General features: G+C 38.2%; 1 protein-coding gene across 2 annotated transcripts in view; it reads right to left on the reverse strand.

Moving 5' to 3' along the window:
- The window catches only part of TRAPPC12 (trafficking protein particle complex subunit 12), a 93527-nt gene that overhangs the window by 21120 nt on the left and 54358 nt on the right, over positions 1–18049 (reverse strand). For both annotated transcript variants that reach the window (XM_045010009.1, XM_045010010.1), the window contains exons 6-7: positions 5826–5938; positions 1023–1095 (exon numbers count right to left, since the gene is read on the reverse strand). In XM_045010009.1, the coding sequence (XP_044865944.1) occupies positions 1023–1095; positions 5826–5938 (186 nt within the window). The remainder of the gene's footprint in view (positions 1–1022; positions 1096–5825; positions 5939–18049) is intronic.

The raw sequence follows: 18049 nt of genomic DNA on the forward strand, positions 1-18049 counted from the left end.
TTCCCCGCCTATCTTCACCTGATTTGAGGATCCCGCTGCGGGTTAGGCATCTGGACGCCATGAGTGAGGTGTTGTGCACATGCACAGAGGCAAAATCTTTGGTTTCTTGGGAACTTTTAAAGCAAACATTTAGGTGCTGAGTGAATTTAGGGTTAGGAGGCAGCCAAACAGGTTTTATGGATTGTAGTGGAGTTTAGGCGCCTAAGTCTCACTGGGATGCTAAAGCCCTGATCCACAAATCTCATTGATTTTCAGTGAGCCTTAGGATCTCCAGTGCCTAAGACACTTTAGAAAATGTTATTCCTCATCCTTACCTGTGTTTTTCCTTCCTTCCCATCCCTCCCACCCCACGTGTTTAAAGGTACTATAGGGCTGCCCCTCCCCCTAAAAAAAATGTTATTGGGGAAAAAGGAATGTTTTTTTGGTCAGGAGTCTCAAACAGCAGCTCCTGATTAAATCCCCTTTCTTCCTGCCCCATGATCTTGAATAAACAAGTTAATTAAAATAAAAAGGAAAAAAGAAAAAGTCTCCCATAAATGTTCAATCAAAATAGGGTAATACACAGCAAAAGACCCTCCAAATTAATATAATCTGCTGGGACCAACAGGGAAGGAGGGAAAATTTAGATCTAAAGAAATTTCTCAGATTTCAGGGGAGAAGACTGATGGAGGCAATGAGCCTCTTAACACAGATGTCCATCTGGTCTCTCTCCAAAGCCTCAGCAATGAATTGATTTTCTTGTACACCTAACACTACAGAATGGAAGCCATGTTCTTTGTTTCTTCAAACTACAAAGGAGATTTTATTTACTGCACCAATTTGATCAAAATAAAAGGTGAAACTGTGAAATGAATTCCAGCAAATAAAAATACAAGGTGTATCATTTCAGAGGCCGAAGAGACTATTCAATCACAAAAGTACTCTTTTAACAGCTTTGGGGCAGTCTTGTGAAAACTTTTGGCATACCTGGGCAAGTGATAAAAATACACTGCCTGTAAAAAGAAATTTAAAAAAATGCCTACCTTGTCGGTTCTCTTGTGTAATGTTAGTCATACTTCCATCTTCTGCTAAGCCCTGCTCCAAATTTTCTAATATCTGTAGGAAATTGTTTAAAACTAACATGAGTTTAAACAGGCCTTCTGGAATTAGGCAGCATTTTGTATTATACGCAAGTTATCTACAGTTGTCATAGTCTGTATGTAAAACAATTCAAACAGGAGTGTTTCACATGGACACATTTCAAAATCACTGATTATTACTATAGCTAGATCAATCATAACAGAGAGCCTTTGTACTGTAGTGCTGATGTTAGAGTTCAGGTTTATGATACTCACAAAGCATTAAAAGACAGCATACACCAGGGACATATGCATTTTGTTAAGCAAAATATCAAATATGCCCCACAAGAGAATGATGATTAGCTCTTGCAAAAATGTCAAACTGATTCCAGAAGGGAACTAAGAGGTTTTTAAAAATTTTATTTTAGGTATCCCATAAATTCAGTAATGCTCTAGTTTTAAATAGAATTTGCCTTTTTTGTTCTTAATTAGATAATGACACTTCTAACTCTCAGCTCCATTTCCTTCCCAAAGTTGGGATTTTGTTGCTGTTTTTTATTTATTAGAGATTTTAAATAATATAAACTATGGAGTGAGCAAAAAATTATGTTTGCTGGATTATCTGGAGAATGAATATGTATAACTATTGGAGCTTCTGGCTTAAGATATCTGCACTTAGAAAATATATATATCTACAGTTTCATTTGTAATGTAAGCCAATTGCATTTCTCCAGTCCCGCTATGGTGTATCCAAATGTCTCTCTGACTCCTGAAGATTACCCTATTTTTGCTGCTTCCCATCCACTCATAAATCACTGCATTTCAGTTTCATCTTTTTGGTCACAGTAGACTGAATGGGACTCCCTTAAGAGCCTGTTAAGCCACTCACTCTTTAATTAGCTGGTGAGTTTAGTTTATCAGCAACATAGGAGGCACTCCCTCTCCTGGGGGCTGAGTACACTGCGTACCTAGTGCTTTCAGCTCATGCCAGTTTAAAGAGAGATTATTTACAGTGCAGTAGCACTCAAAATGTGCTTTGTGCTTTCCAAACAATGAAAGAAATAGGGTAAAATTGTCAAAAGAGATCAACTGATCCCACAGCTTAAGTTTTATTTTTAAAAGTGCCTTAGGCATTAAGAGCCTTTTGAAAATGGGGTTTAGGAATTTAAGGAATAGATTTTTAAAGACGCTTAGGTGCCAAAAGATGCAGCTAAGAGCCCAGTGCCTCTTCAGCAGCATACAAAAAATGGCCATTTTAGTCACCAGGCGGGCAAAAGGAAAGAGCTTATTTTGCAACAGAAGAGAATCATGGGTTAAATGCAACTCTGAAGTAATTACACTGATTTCATTCTGGTTACACCAGGGATGATTTTATTCTAAGGCATCTTTGTCTTCTTTTTAAATTTCTGTCTCCAGGTGAGTGTTTGTTAGAGTTTATTTCACGGTAGTATTAGCATTTAAGTGGTCCCAGCTAGATTTTCAAGTGAACACATCATCGAGGTGAATGGAAGAAACAGTTCATACCTTTGCTGCTGATGCTGTTTGTCTGGAGACAGTTCTCTGCAATGCTAGCTTAACAGGGCAACAGCATATTGATTTATGCAGGGAAGGCTAGTGGTACCACACAGTGCACTAGCAATTTCCACCCCCTGTTTCCCTGCCCTAAAACAAGAAGCTTAAGTTCTGCAGAAAAAGGCAGAATTTGCAATGAGACAAATTGTAGGACATGCAATTCTGCAGTTCCTGTGATTGTTTCACTGGTTATACTCATGGCTATATTTGAACTCAGCGGAAAAATGTACAGGATCTAAATTCCTCCTTGAGGCATATCCGCAGCTATACATTTGATTAAATAAAACTGTATTCTGGGAAAAGTTTCCATTCAACAATCTGCATAAGGAATGCATAACAAAACTCTAGCTATGCATGCATGACCCTGATTAGGGTAACCTTTATTTTCCTGTGTGAATTTGGTGTATATCACAATGGGATAATTATAATACTCTATAATCCTAATATTATAATCCTAATAAAGATTATGCAGGCAGGAATTGTACTAACTGACCATAGAAACTTTGATTATGCCCCTTGATATTGACTTGAAAAGCTTTGGTTATGCCAATCCATGAGCTCTCTTGAATAGACCCTACCCATTTGGCTACAGTTTATACCAGGGGCGGGCAAACTTTTTGGCCTGAGGGCCGCATCGGGTTTTGTAAATTGTATGGAGGGCTGGATAGGGGAGGGGGTTGTGGCTCAGCCCCCACCTCTTATCTGCCCTCCCATCCCCCGGGACTCCTGCCCCAATCAATCCCCCCTGTTCTCTGACGGCCCCTCTGGAACCCCTGCCCCATCTACACACTCCCGCTCCCTGTCCCCTGACTGCCCCTGGACCCCTGCCGCCCCATTGAACCCCTCCTCTCATTCCTGATGGCCCCCCCGGGATCCCTGCCCCATCCAACCACCCCTTCTCCCTGTTCCCTGACTGCCCCCGGAACCTCTTCCCCGACTGCCCCCTGCCGCCCCATCCAACCGCCCCTCCTTCCTGACTGCCCCCCCAGGACCCCTGCCCCCATTCAACCCCATTTCCCCCCTGACCACTATCCACACCCCTGCCCCCTGACCACCACTCCGAACTCCCTTGCCCTCTATTCAACCCCCCTTGCTCCCTGCCCCCTTACTGCGCTGCCTGGAGCACCGGTGGCTGGCGGCGCTACAGCCGTGCAGCCTGGCTGGAGCTGGGCCACACTGCCACCGCCACCACACAGACAGAGATCGGGTCAGGCCGGCTCTGAAGCCGTGCTGCCCCAGGAGCTCACAGCCCTGCCGCCCAGAGCATTGCACGAGCAACAGAGTGAGCCAGTGACCTGAGGCTGCGGGGGAGGAGGGACAGCAGGGGAGGGGCCAGGGGCGAGACTCCCAGGCCAGAAGCTCGGGCAGGACGGCCCCGCGGGCCTGATGTGGCCTGCGGGCCGTAGTTTGCCCACTCCTCGTTTATACTGTAACATGACTAAGTATTTACTGACTAAAACTGATTGGCTGGCTGAGCCTTAGGAATGACTTCATGCCCCATGAAGTTTTGAGTGCAACATGATGAAGTTTTGTGTGCAACATCATCAGACCTCATCTTGAATACTGAGTGCAATTGTGTGTACCTGATTATAGAAACACACTAGCAAATGTGAGGGAGTTCACATAAGAGTAAAGTGATGAGGGGGCTGGAGAGACTGAGTTAAGAGCAGAATGAAAGAGTTAAATGTGATGTCCATAGATTGGCTAAAGTGATGTCTACGAATATCTGAATGGTGTAAACACCAAGGAGTGAGAGGTAATATTTAGCAGTATACAGAGAACTTTAAGTTAGGGGTAATGTGATGAACTTAAGTAAAGGAAAACAGAATATGAGGACATTTTCTTACAATGAGACTGTATTAGTATTAGGCTGGAATAGTCTCTCAAGGGAACTGGTGTCAACCTCACAGGCCGGTTCATTAAAAACTAGACTAAGCGTTAGAAAACAATCATGCATTGGCAGAGAGCTAGAAGGTGAGCTAATAGGTTTTTTCCCACCTCTAGCTTTTATGATTCCAAGACCATCACATTTACATAATGGGTATCCATAGACACTTCTGTAAATGAGAAAGAGGGCTAAGGATTTTGAAATATTCCTCCTTCGCTTTTAAAGTATTAAACCAAAACACTATTGGTTTATGGCTGCAAAGATCCCCCATCATCAATTCCCCCTTATTTTTAATGTTAGTTTTTTGGTTGTGCCATGACTTTTTCTTTTAATGTGGAGAATGTGTTCTACTTATGAACACTGCAGACAAGGTCCCGATTAACAGATTTGTGCGACCAATTATATATGCAGAAATGTCATATTTAGTAATTTTTTTCTAAACAATTTCAAATGGTTTAAGTGGTTAAATTACCAACTGTGCAAAATTTCTCATCTGTCCTGTTTGTGCATCTTCCTCTTAATTCCCTCCTCTCTCCCTTACACCTGTTCCTGCAATTCCTGTCTTAGAGGTGCACTGGAAGACAAAATATGTATCTGATGGCAGATAACTAAAGCCATATATTGTTAGGCCTTTAAAATAACTGAACAGTAATATCTCCTTTAAAAAGGAAAATAAAAAGAGGAAATGTATATCTTTTATCTCAAAGCTGACCAGACATCTTTGTTCTGGCAGGGAATCATGGCTAATTATATCATAACTGGGATTTGCCCATTTTAATATAGCCAGCTGAAAGCTCTGACACATGCCAAAGAGTGTGGCACTTTAAATACCAGATAGCCAGTGTATGCAAAATTCAATATAGAGGTACCATGCTGATGCTGAGCTCAGAAGCAGTTAGGAGGTGAGTTTCTTTAAGATGAGGAAGAATGCTTATCCAGGAGCAGGTGAAGGAAAGTCAGTATCTGCTGCTGTTGGGTTTAGTGTGTGGGTAGTGTTGATGGCCTCTCATCTCGGGGTCCCTTCTGGCCTTAAACTCTCACTCTCTGTGACTGACTTTCTGGCCCATTGGTCTTATGTCCTGCCTCTTCTCTGATTTTCCTTCACCTGCTCCTGGTCCTCCAGGCATGGAGTCAGTCAGGCCCTGTCAACATCCCAAGTGTGTGTTGCCTGTTCCCCTCAATGAGTCACTTTCTGCCTGGGACAACCAGGAGTTGGAAGGGGGAGGTCGGGCAGGCGACATGGTTCCCCTGGAGAACAGGACACAGCAAAAAAAGTTTGTGAACCTCTGGTCTAAAGAAGCTTTTACCTTTGTGCAGATTGTTTTCATGCTGTGCAGTCTATCAAGTGACTCCTGGGGATTTCCTAGGTACTGTTCAAGTTCAGCATGTAAAATCCGCATGGAAAAGGGAACCATGGAACCTACAACCATAATGAAATGTTACTCAATTTGATTGCTACAGTTATCCGTGCATATTGTTGACTATGGTCTATAGGGTATTTCTTAAAACATTTCCTAGGCATATTCACTAGAGAAAGTGATTAGGAATTAAAATCTCTAAATTCTCTTCTTCCCTTGGTTAAATAACAATGTTAAATGAGTAAAATGTTTGCTACTTTATAGAATCATATATTTTTGGACAGAGAAATATAAATATATACAGACAAGCATAATCACAATGGTAAAAGTGTGCAATTAATTCATCCTTAAAATAACAGCATATTGTGTGTCTAGAAGGCCAAAAGAAATTAGAAGAATTTATTAGCAACTGAAAATAAGGGTTTAGAATGGAAACTCATCTATGATTTAACTATAGAGTTGCTACAGAAATATAATAATCCCTAATTTACAAATAGTATTGAAGAATTTAAGATGGCTTTTCTAATGGTAGCTCTTAAAAAAGATGACACACATACTGAGAAAGACAGATAACCAAATAAGAAAGCAACACAAATTAAATGCAAATTAAATCACAGAATCATAGGACTGGAAGGGACCTCGAGAGGTCATCTAGTCCAGTCCCCTGCACTCATACTTCCTCCAAATAAATGAAAAGCATATTAGAAGGGCCCCTAACAAAAAAAAAAAAGACAGAAAATCAACATATATTAAAAGAAACTAGATAAGAGAATGAAAAAAGCAAATTAAACGACAAAAAGTTAACAAGAGGAATACTGTGACATAAGTACATGAAATCTGATGTGCAATTAAAGAAAATCAAGGAAGTAAAATACGTTATTTGAGTTTCTATTATTATTACTTTGTATTGTAATAGTACCCAAAGCCCCAATAAGGATCTGGGATCCATTGTGCTAAGATTATCACTGCCCTGAAACACCAAACAGCTCCCCACCTCTTCCCCTACCTCTTTAGTTCAGCTTTTATCATATTAAATATTGTCTCCTGTGAAGACAGTAGTGTTCCTATGGAGAGACCCATTACATTGTGAATGCCAAACTGAATAAAGTTTTCCTTGCGGTGACACAGGATACCAAACGGAAGGGGTGGGGAAAGAGAACTTTAACCAATATTTGCAACAAAAAGATTGCTTTCTTTTAATGTTATTAGAAAGTAAAAAAAGATACAGTAATCTAAGGACCCAGTCCTGCAAGTAGCTGAGCATCCCAACTGACTCAGACCCACTCTGCACCTTATTTGCTCTCTGATATTTGCACACTTGAATGGATACTGAGCAAAACTATCTGAGGGAAGAATCAGATCCTAAGAAACAAAGTTATTAGTAACAAACGGGAAAACTATGATGGGGGAAGATGACTGAGAAAGAGAGAACACTTGCCTATAAGTCTAGTACACTAACCTGATGGCATACTCTAAACTAAAGGGATTATCCTCCAGAGAGTCTCATTTTTGGCTCACCAGTTCTTATAAACAGGACTAAGGAACTTTTTAGAAAAATGATGAGATTTTGTACCTTCTCTTATGAGGCACACGTGTCAAAGGGGGAAATACACAATGTGTCATTGTCTCTAAAGATTTTTTTTTAAACAAGACAGAATCTTAACCAGAAAACCACTCACTAATTATGACCTTAAGAGAACTCCAATTACATCTAAGTAAATTCCCTTTCTCCAAAGGTAAGTATCCCCAAAGACTCCTCTTAGAGACTGAAGTGTTCCCTCTGTAGGAGTACCCACAAATTGCATAAAACATCAAGTATACAACACAGATTAAGAAAGCAAAAACGCCTTTGGAATTCCTTTAAGGAAATGTTTAAAAAAGTTATCAAACCAATAGCAAAGAGCTTAATTTGTCCTTATACTGACTAGTAATCAAGCACAATACAGGACAAAACAAGATAAGGAAAAATGCCTAGATCGCTGGAGAGCCAGGCATGCAAGCTGGGGACAACCAAAGTGTATGCACTGCAGAATCTCTTCATGAGGGAACACTGAGCTAAAACTGTTTTGTAGCAGAATGCTATGAACCTCAAATGCCTGTCTTGCAAATCTAAAAAGGCAAACATGACCTAAGGCTGGCCATATTCTCTACCACAACGATGGATCAGTGAGCTCTAATTCAACCTTCAAGTAATAATTCTGCTAAGAAGTAATAATGAGAAATGCATAGACAGTATGGTTATTTTGGAGAAATGCAACTCATGATATACTCTAATAGATTTTTCTGTGTCAAGCAAAAGGCAAATTAGGTCCAGTTTGTGTAGCAAAGCTTCAGAGAATGTGGACTATAAAATGGAAAAAAAATCTGAAGGCTTAGAAGCAATTTTTGTTGATGAAGGTGTCATATCAATAACAACCCTGAAAAGAACTCAGAACAAAGCTGTATCATTGGCTCTCTTTGTAAAAACTAATACAACCCAGTAACATGGCAGCAGTAATGTCATGTGGGAGACGTGACTTGGGAACCAAATCAGCATAGTTCAATTCATAGGCAGTGCCACAGAGGAAACATGCCTCTCACTAACAAATCATAGAATATGTAAACCAGCTTTGGGACTGCCTATTTTGGAAAGTTATTGATCCTCTACATTGCTGCACATGAGGCCTCTAGTGTGTGTGGGTATGCTATCAGAGGCAGAAAGGGAAGGAGTAACCCAGAACCACATTACTAAGCTGTATCACCAAAGTTGGTGTCACCTTATGTTAGAGAGATGAACGGAGCTGAAGGCCAACTGTATCTGGCTTATAAATCACACTTCCTCTGTGTGAATAGAGAAACTCATTTAATTATTTTTTAATGCAGAAAGCTATGGGAATTCATAGTGTCCTGCAAAAAGTCACATAACAATTCTGATACATGCTGAAAGTCCCTAACAGCTCAGTTAGGACAGGCATCCAGCACAGTATTACCTAAAAATATACTTTATTTGTGTTATTAATTTATTATTTGTTAAGCACAAATGATGTGCTACTTCATTCAGGGCAGCTGGCCAGAAACCACTCAAATGTGATCCATTAGTATGAACCTTGCTGTGATGTCACAGCATCCATCAAAGACTACTGCAGCATGGAGCCAGTCCACAGGAAGGAAGAGATCAATATCATGCTTCCACCTCCTAGATTTTTATTTTTTTATATGCTTTGTGGCCCATGCTGACATCCCAGAAGGATCCAGAACACTGGTGTTTTTTCTTCTCTCTCTGTTGCCTCTCTTGGAATAAATCTTGATAATATAGTTAGAATCCTTTAAAGTAAAATAATTTTTACTATAGTAACGTGATCCAAGCATGTCTGGAAAAAAAATATTGATCAGCAGCCAGGGCAAGTATACACGAGGATCAGACAATTGAAATTCAGTTACTTATTGTGCACTGAACAGACTGCCAACCTGAACTTAAAAATCCTGAAGGCACTGACTGGCACTGCCCTCCCACCTCAGTTTCCTTGCATACCTTATTGAACAGCAGAACAAATGATTTGCTTGCTTGGTTTGTTACTTTGCTAAATTATTCTGCTTAGCAAGTTGCACTTTGGGAGGAATGCACATAGCTATGCATATGCTCTCATGAAAATGTGGTAAAAGGAATTGCTGCCATCCGGTGAGGAGGGAAACCAACTTTTAACCTGAACCTCTGATAGGGCATGCCAATCAGTCAACCTACCCAATATTTTGTAACTGTAGGTCAAATAAGATCAGCAAATTGTCCTTCAGAAAGGGAGAAACATGCGTGCATGCATACACATCTTAATTTAAAGAATTAACTTTGTTTACAGAAAAACCCTGGGATGTTTTACTTGTTGGACAATCAAGTTTGAGATCCAAACTGTTCTCAGATAAATCAGCTTGATCCCCGCCCCCATATTGGATCTAGGAACATCTATCTTCATTTTTGTTATATGATTTTGATGTGGTTACTCTTAGGTACAACTGGTGTAGGTCTGCAGCACCCATATGAAAACATTACATTATGTTAATTTAACAAACAATTGTAGACTTATTTTTCTGAGGAAAAATAATGATAATTATTTTAGACTTTACAAGTCTTCGCCGATTTGTAAGTGTTACAACCCTCAAAATATTTAGATATAAAACAAACAAATAAACTTCCCTTGAAAAAAAAATCTATGGCATTCCTATAAATTGTATCTCAAGGGGTTCGGTTCATAAAAAGATTTATTTTTACTCTAGAATAATTTTTTAAAAGAAACCAACAAAAATACTTCTATATTTTCTACCTACTATACAATTTCTAACATCCAAAAATTGAATCTGTGGCTTTGTTTCAGATTGAGGAAGAGGAATAATTATCTTTAAACTGCTGTGACAGAAAAACGTTGAGAAAGACCTTGAAAGCATGAGAGAAGCAATAGCAAGTTACTAAAAATCTTTTGAGAAGGTGGATGATTATGAAGCTTTGTTATCAAAAGACCCTGCAAGGTGACCTATGTGTGTAGCATGGTGGAAGGGAAGGTTATGAGCATAATGGGCTCTAAAAGCAGTTCAGTAGAATTTCACAGAGAGAGAATGGAGGATGAAAAAGGCAAAGACCAAACTGCAATATGACTCTTGTGAATCTTCAGTGAATTCTCATCAAGCTCTACTGATAAAAAGTAAAAAGCAATCTAATGAGAGAATCATGGAAAGTGCTGACTTTGAAGACTTAACCGACTTAACAGAGCTCAATAAGAATTTTGGTCTAAACAATAGGACTTTGATTTGTTGCTCTGTGACAGCACCACATCATGTTGCATCAAAGGCATGTCTTTCAGTTTCCTCCTGCTGAGAGTAAGAAAACCAGTGCCAAAGGAGCTGACATGGAAGAGCCCATTCCAGTAGAAAAGGGCAAATCTACAAACACCCCTCCCTCCCCCCAACACAGCTTCCACTGTCCTATGAGGCATGGATGTTGAGCCTTTTGATTAAAAAAATAAATAAATCTTTTTGATGGTCTTAATATAAGGATAATAACAAAGGAAAAATATACTGAGAATATTAGTACTGCAAACGTAACAAACCTTACCTAAAAAAAAGCACAATGAACATATCCTAAAGATAAAAAAATATACTAAACACAGAACCAAAGAAAATAATCTAAATAAATTTTAAGAAGTTAGCACAGAACCAATGTAGTCAAAATATCAATACTTAAAATGTTGCTCTGTGAAATGAATACATTTGGTTTTAAATAATTACTGAAACAAGATGAAACAAAACAATTCTACATTAATTTCATAATGTCATAGCTGAATATGTAATTATAAAGATTTGCTTAAATTGTGAAGTAATTAGTCACCCAAACAGTATTTTTTGTTAAATATGTGACAAATTGAGGAGTTGTGTGTGTGCATATCGAGACAGCAGAAAAAATATATTTGCTACTATAAGCAAAACACAGGATAAAAATCTACTGTTACAGTTTGGAAAGAAATAAATTTTAGTATACTGCCAAATTAATAAATACTGATCGAGAGAATGACTCACAACATTGACACTCTGCCTCCCCATATACTCCAGCACCTCCCACAAAAAATAAAAATACGTAACAAACAAATCAAAACAACCTAAAACCCAAGCAAACAAAAAACACCACAGTTTTTTCCTTAAAAAGGGATGACAGCTGGAGACTCCAAGCAGTTCATTAGGGAGTTCACTACTGCTACTGATTTGATATGCAAGGTACTCAGATACACGGTGACGGGTGGCACTGTTAAGTGGACAGACAGGATTTTGCAATGTGAAACATGAATAGTAGGTTAGTACTTTTAAAATAGCATACTGCTGAATCTGTAAATAGGAGAACCTAGGTATATTTACAATATGAATCAATTATAGTGATGAGAAATAAAACATGAAAACTAAAACCATAGTTGAACAAGAAATATGAAATTTAAATATATTATTTTGTTGTAAAGAATTTCTATGTGAATTGTCTTGCACGTGATTACCTTGGAGATATCTAGGTTATGAGCTGTGAGGGCATCGCTACCCTCTTACAATAAAAAAAAAAATTCAAGTTGAACAGAATCATGTAATCAGATTTACCCAGGAAAGCACAAAGAACATTATCTATGGAATATAAAGAGAATTCTTTTAAGACCATAGGTATTTCACAACAGTTGCTTAAAGAACAAGTTGCAACAATTAGTATTCTGGAGCTTTAACTCTACGTAAACTTTTAATGACTACACACTATCTGTGATAGCCACTAGTGATTAATATTTCTGCTATGAAAAAGAAGGGATCCTTTGAAGCTTTGTGGAAATAAAGACAAGAACAGGAGACACTTGTTCACTCATTATTATTGCAATATTCCCTCAAGTCTTGTCTCTTCCCCCCCCCCATTGTCTCTACAAAGTAAACAAAACTCTCAGTCCCAATTTCATCAAAACTTGGCAGCTTGTAGCAATCCTCTCTGCAACATCTCCCCAGTAAGCTGCAGTGGAAGAAAACCTGCTGCAGTTCTCTTCTAAGCATGCTCTTATCGCTCAAAACAAATATTTGCACCATTTTTGTTTAAACAGTTTTAGTGTTACTCAGAACTACAAGCCTAATTTTGACGCTGCTAAAGTCAAAGGGAATTTTGCCACTGACATTAAAGGGAGCAAGACTGAGACCTAGGGCAAAAAAATATTAAGGAAAAACAAAACAAAACAAAAAACACACTGGGGGGGAGAGGGAAAGGTGAAAATTCAGGCAATAAACATTCATTCTTCTTGCAATGTTTAAGCTTTAAAAAACAAATCTTCTCTATTTATTATGAAAAAGCCACAGCAAAATATAAATCTACATAGTACAAAGAAAAGAAAGCTAAAAACCTCAGATGTAAAATAGGGAAAAGATTTCTCTTCATTTCAAATCTGCTAAATTAATACTCTGGTAAGTTTTCAGAGTTGCCAATTCTTGCAACTTTATCACGAGTCTTGGGATATATTATGTTTTATTTTATGTTTTATTTGAAGACCCAGCACCTGAAAACAAGTGACATTGTGAGAGTCTCACCTTTCATTAAAAGGAAAAGTACTGGTAACTTTCTAGCCTTCCGGGCTGTGAAGAAAAGCTTAGAAACATGGCCCAAGTGCATGTTAAAGGCTCAGAAACCAGAAAGCAAATCACAAGAAACTCCACATTTATTACTTTCTTAAGTCTCATGATCTTAAAGTCAATCTCATGATTTTTTGGGGTATTTATGATTTTTGAACATTTGGAGTTGGCAATAGGAAATACGATACCATAAATATGAAGATAGCCAAATTCCAAACTTACTTAGATAAAATTCCCATGTAAATGAACCAAATAATATTTAGGACTCAGAGTGAAGTGAAATAATGAATGATGACAGAGAATAAAGTAGAAGAAAATAAATTAGAAGGAAAAGGGAAAAAAAAGTTAGTTAAAAGAGATGCACTGGTGCAGCTGGGTCGCTGCAGCGCTTACTGAAGATGTGATCTATGCTGATGGGAGAGCTTCTCCTGTCTGTGTAGGCACGCCACCTCCCTGAGAGGCTGTAGCTAAATCGATGGGAGAAGCCAGCCTGTTGACATAGCGCTGTCTGCACCGGGAGCTAGGTCGGTATAACTAGGTTGCTCAGGGCCCCATGGTTTATAAACTAACAATTTATAATTTTTTTTATTTAAATGTTCTCCTGCATCACTTTAATAGATCACGAAAAACAAAAAGTGAAAAAATTAGTCAAAGTGGAAAAAAGAATAAAGAACATCAGTTGCAAGGAATAGGAATTTCTTAGACTCCCATACATGAAACATAGTTAATAGAACACTGAGGGTGCATGATTAAGTATGAAAACTTAAGATTTCAGGCACAACTTTATCTCTTCCCTTGTGCACATACAATATACTGTATATACTTGTTCATTACCCCATTCATTTATAAGCCGACCCCCAAAAATGGATAGGTAAAAATAGCAAAAACTGTATGACCCTTTCATAAGCTGACCCTATATTTCATGAGTTGGAAAACTTTGACTCCCAGCCCATCAGGACGTTTTGTTTACGTGGAGCGTCTGCAGGCATGGAGCCCCTCAGCTCCCTGTGGCCGCGGTTCGCCGTTCCCAGCCAATGGGAACTGTGGGAAGTGGCTGGGAACGGCAAACCGTGGCCTCAGGGAGCCGAGGGGCTCCATGCCTGCAGACGCTCCAAGTAAACAAAACAACAAAGATATTCAATTAAATGATTCCATAGCGTTTAAACTCATCAAATTTTGGTGTAGACCCATTTATAAACGAGTATATATGGTAGTCTTGGATACATGATTTCATACAATCTCTAAAGTAATACAACTGTAATATACTTTTTCTGCAACTTTAGCTATATGTACAGCATATTGTATTCTTAAATATTTACACTGTTCACTGTGAAAACGTTTTAAACACTTACTGACACTTTCTATATGATAAAGTATCTTCTCTCTAACATATCCAGTTTTAATAATGTTGGTCCAGAACCTGCCAACACTTATGGACACAAGTAATTCAATTGAACTCACTTATGCACATGAATAATTCAATTCAATGGGACTACTCGCATGCATAATTTTTTTGCAGGCCTTTGGGCCTGATTCAGCCCTCTCTGAAACCAACAGAAAGAATCAATGAGCCAGGCCTTTGGTCTGTAAACTTCTTAGAGTGCATTTTCTGTTGAATCACTAGCACAGTCTTCCTCAGATAGTGCACATCAAAGGATGAGAGAATTAATCAAAGTTAATCTGGCTGTGAACTTTGATGGCCTATTCATAACCAGCAAATTTTCACTGTCACATGTTGTTCTTTGTAGCAAGTTGAACTAGTATGGTTTTTACACACACACACACACACACACACTATTGTGCACTTCTTCGTATAGCCAAACAGAATGTAAAATCCTATATATAGGAAAAACCCCTCTTCTGCCTTATTAACTGAGAAATAATATGACATGTAGTTCAGTATTCTAACATATATGCACAAGGGGAACCATAATTGTCATTTCATGCCTTTTGAATACTTAACCATGCAACTTTAACAGTCTATTAATGTAGTTTAAAACAAAACAAAACAATCCATTTTTTTAAATTTAAAAAGAAAAAAAGATGGACACACAAAAAAAAGTATCCTCTCCAGGATTTCAAAGTTCTGCTTCCTTGCAAAAAAAGCAGCACGGTAAATTACATATTGAGAAACTATTTGGCTAGACACAACTGGAATGCCCTATCCCATATTCTTTAGGAGATATACAAATGATTAGTCAGTTGCTTGGAAAACTAATTTGGGTACATATGAATGCACAGCCTTCCTCAAGGGCCTTATCCAGCAGCTATTTAGATCAATGGAAAGGCTCCCATTGACTTCAACAGGCATTGGATTCACAGAGTTTAAGGTCAGAAGGGTACGTTAGATCATCTAGTATGATCTCGTGTATATGATAGGCCATTAAATCTCACCCTGTTACCCTTTTACTAAGCCCAATAACTTATTTTTGACAAAAACATAACGTGTGTTTGGCTAAAGTATATCTTCCAGAAAGCCATCCAGTCTTGATTTGAGGACAATATTAATTATTATTATCATCATCATCATCTATCAAAAGAAGGAGAGAATCCACCATATCCCTTGGTAGGTTGTTCCAGTTAAAAATGTGTGCCTAATTTCTAATTTGAATTTGTCCGGCTTCAGCTTCGAGCCACTGGTTCTTGTTATGTCTTGTCTTGCTTGTCAACCATGATGCTGGAAAATCCTTTTCAGATCACTGCTTTCCAGCACACAGTCCCCCATTCTATAGATATGATCTGCAGTCCTTGTTTCTAGTGTATACCTTTGCATTTGGCTATATTAAAAACACATATTGTTTTAAATGGAATCAGGCCCTAAGTGTGTACTCTGTCACACATGATAAGCATGTGATTTTTGGTAAAATCAAAGTAAATTTCCATGGTAAATTTCAATCATTTCTGCATTAGTATTGCATTACTAAGCAACAAAGTTACAAAAATTATTAGTTTATAATGGGTACAGTATTTTTTCCCCATGCTTCGTTTGCTTGAAAGCATTTGAACCGTTTTGTTGAAACTGTCCAAAACTTTCAGGTAGAAATCAAGTAATAGAAAATTTCAGCCCAAGATTTGAAAGTTTCAGGAAGTTCTGAATGATTGAATAAATGGGCTCAGAATGGAAACCACTTCCCAAATTTAATCAGAGTGGGTCACAACTAGTTTCTTGCTATATTTAATTTGAGGACCAAAGAAAATCAATGTTGTGCAACAATGTATGAGGTGCACGGAAATACCACAGACATAATGTTAACATTCAGATATGAAATTTACATACAATGACTATATGCGCCAACCAAGACTGTGGCCACATTTTGCTAGGTACCATAAAAGAAAATAGCAAGAGACAAATCTTTCCCCGAAGAGCTTACAATCTAAACAGACAATATAGACCAACCATTATCCTCCTTTACAATTGGGGCAAGCCACAGAGTCTGGGCTCTGAGTCTACTGCCATAATCATAACACCATCCTTCCTCGAATAGGGCAGTAGTTGTGGTACAAGAGTTGGGGAAAGTGAGCAGTGTGAATGGATGAAGTAATCATTTGCATGTTGAAAACACTGGGTGCTTTTGAATAGAAGTATTTCAAAATGGAAGAGGTGACTGGCAGAGAGTGTATCAGTATGGAGAAAAGATTGTTATTTTTGTTTTTATACATTGTTTCAATTACCTGGAACCAAAATGAGAAGCAGCAATTATATTTGCTGATTATTATAACCTCTCAATAACAATAGTATTATAAAGGTCTGATAAATGGATTATAGAATTCAGCATATGAAATTTAATCTCATAAGCCTATGGATCAAAGACAGGAAAAGGGAATATATTTGCTTCAATAACCAACGGATTACATGGGAAAAGAGAAAGCAAGAAGGAAGACTGAGTATATTAATACTAATCTATGGCAGAAATAAATGGGCTATATTACATAATTAATCAACCATTGGTACAATTTAACAACGGTCATGGTGAACTATTCTTCACTGACAATTTCAAAATCAAGATTGGATGTTTTTCTAAAAAGATATATTCCAGGAATTATTTTGAGGAAGTTCTCTGGCCTGTGTTATACAGGAGGTCAGACTAGATGATCACAATGGCCTTTCCCAGCCTTGGATTTTACAGAATTAAGTGTCAACTATATTGTGTAAAAGTGTTCCCTGTACTTGGTTACCTGCTGTTCTGTGGTCTGAACTGTTTTGCCTAACTTAAGCCCGGCCTTGCAGAGGGCCCTTACATAGGTGGACACAGACATCCAGGTGGAATCCCACTAGGCAAAGGGATGTGATGTACAAATCGAGGACTAGCTGTGTGCAGCCCTTTGCAAGATCAGAGACTTTGATTATAAACTCCTTTGGGTAGAGACCAGGTCCTCTATTATATCTTATTCAGTTCTGTACTGAATACACTGGTGCTGATCAAATAACAAGTACACATCCATATAGAAGTATATAAAAACAAATAGTATGTCCTGAAATTCAAATGCATAAATATTGTTAAAAGAGTTTTCTACTCTCCAGTTGATGTGTATAAGGTTTTTCTCAGCAAGGGGGAAATTGACTGGCTATCCAGCAGAACAGTGAAAGTAACACTGACAGTATTACTCACTTGGAAAGCTAATGAACAAAAGAGAACAGCCTACTTCTACTGCAAGCTACTGGAGTTCACCTTTAACTCAAGTGCTGGTGGTCTCCATACTGAAGGTCCCTAAATTTAAACCCTGTTGATAGCCTTTGGGGTTCTTAAAGCAGCTTTGTGTACAGTAAAAAGTACAGACAATGGGAATGTATTTTGTTACTTTTTTCCCAGTGAGTTACCTTAGGTGTTACTTTTAATTATAGTAGGTTCAACATTTTCAGGAAATATAATTTTCAAGTTGGCATTGTCCCTTTAATATATTAACAGCATAAAAGAAGGCAAAATTGAATGGTACCAGAAAAAAATAAATCTCTCTTAAAAGCAAGATAGATAATCCAAAGACCTTGGAACAGATGGAACAACCAGTAAGATCAGGTAAAATTTGTTAAGGCCAAACATTCCAATTCATGTTCCAGTAAGAACAGCTGCATA

Source organism: Mauremys mutica, chromosome 3, assembly GCF_020497125.1.
Source record: "Mauremys mutica isolate MM-2020 ecotype Southern chromosome 3, ASM2049712v1, whole genome shotgun sequence".
In the NCBI taxonomy this organism is placed as follows: domain Eukaryota; kingdom Metazoa; phylum Chordata; order Testudines; family Geoemydidae; genus Mauremys; species Mauremys mutica.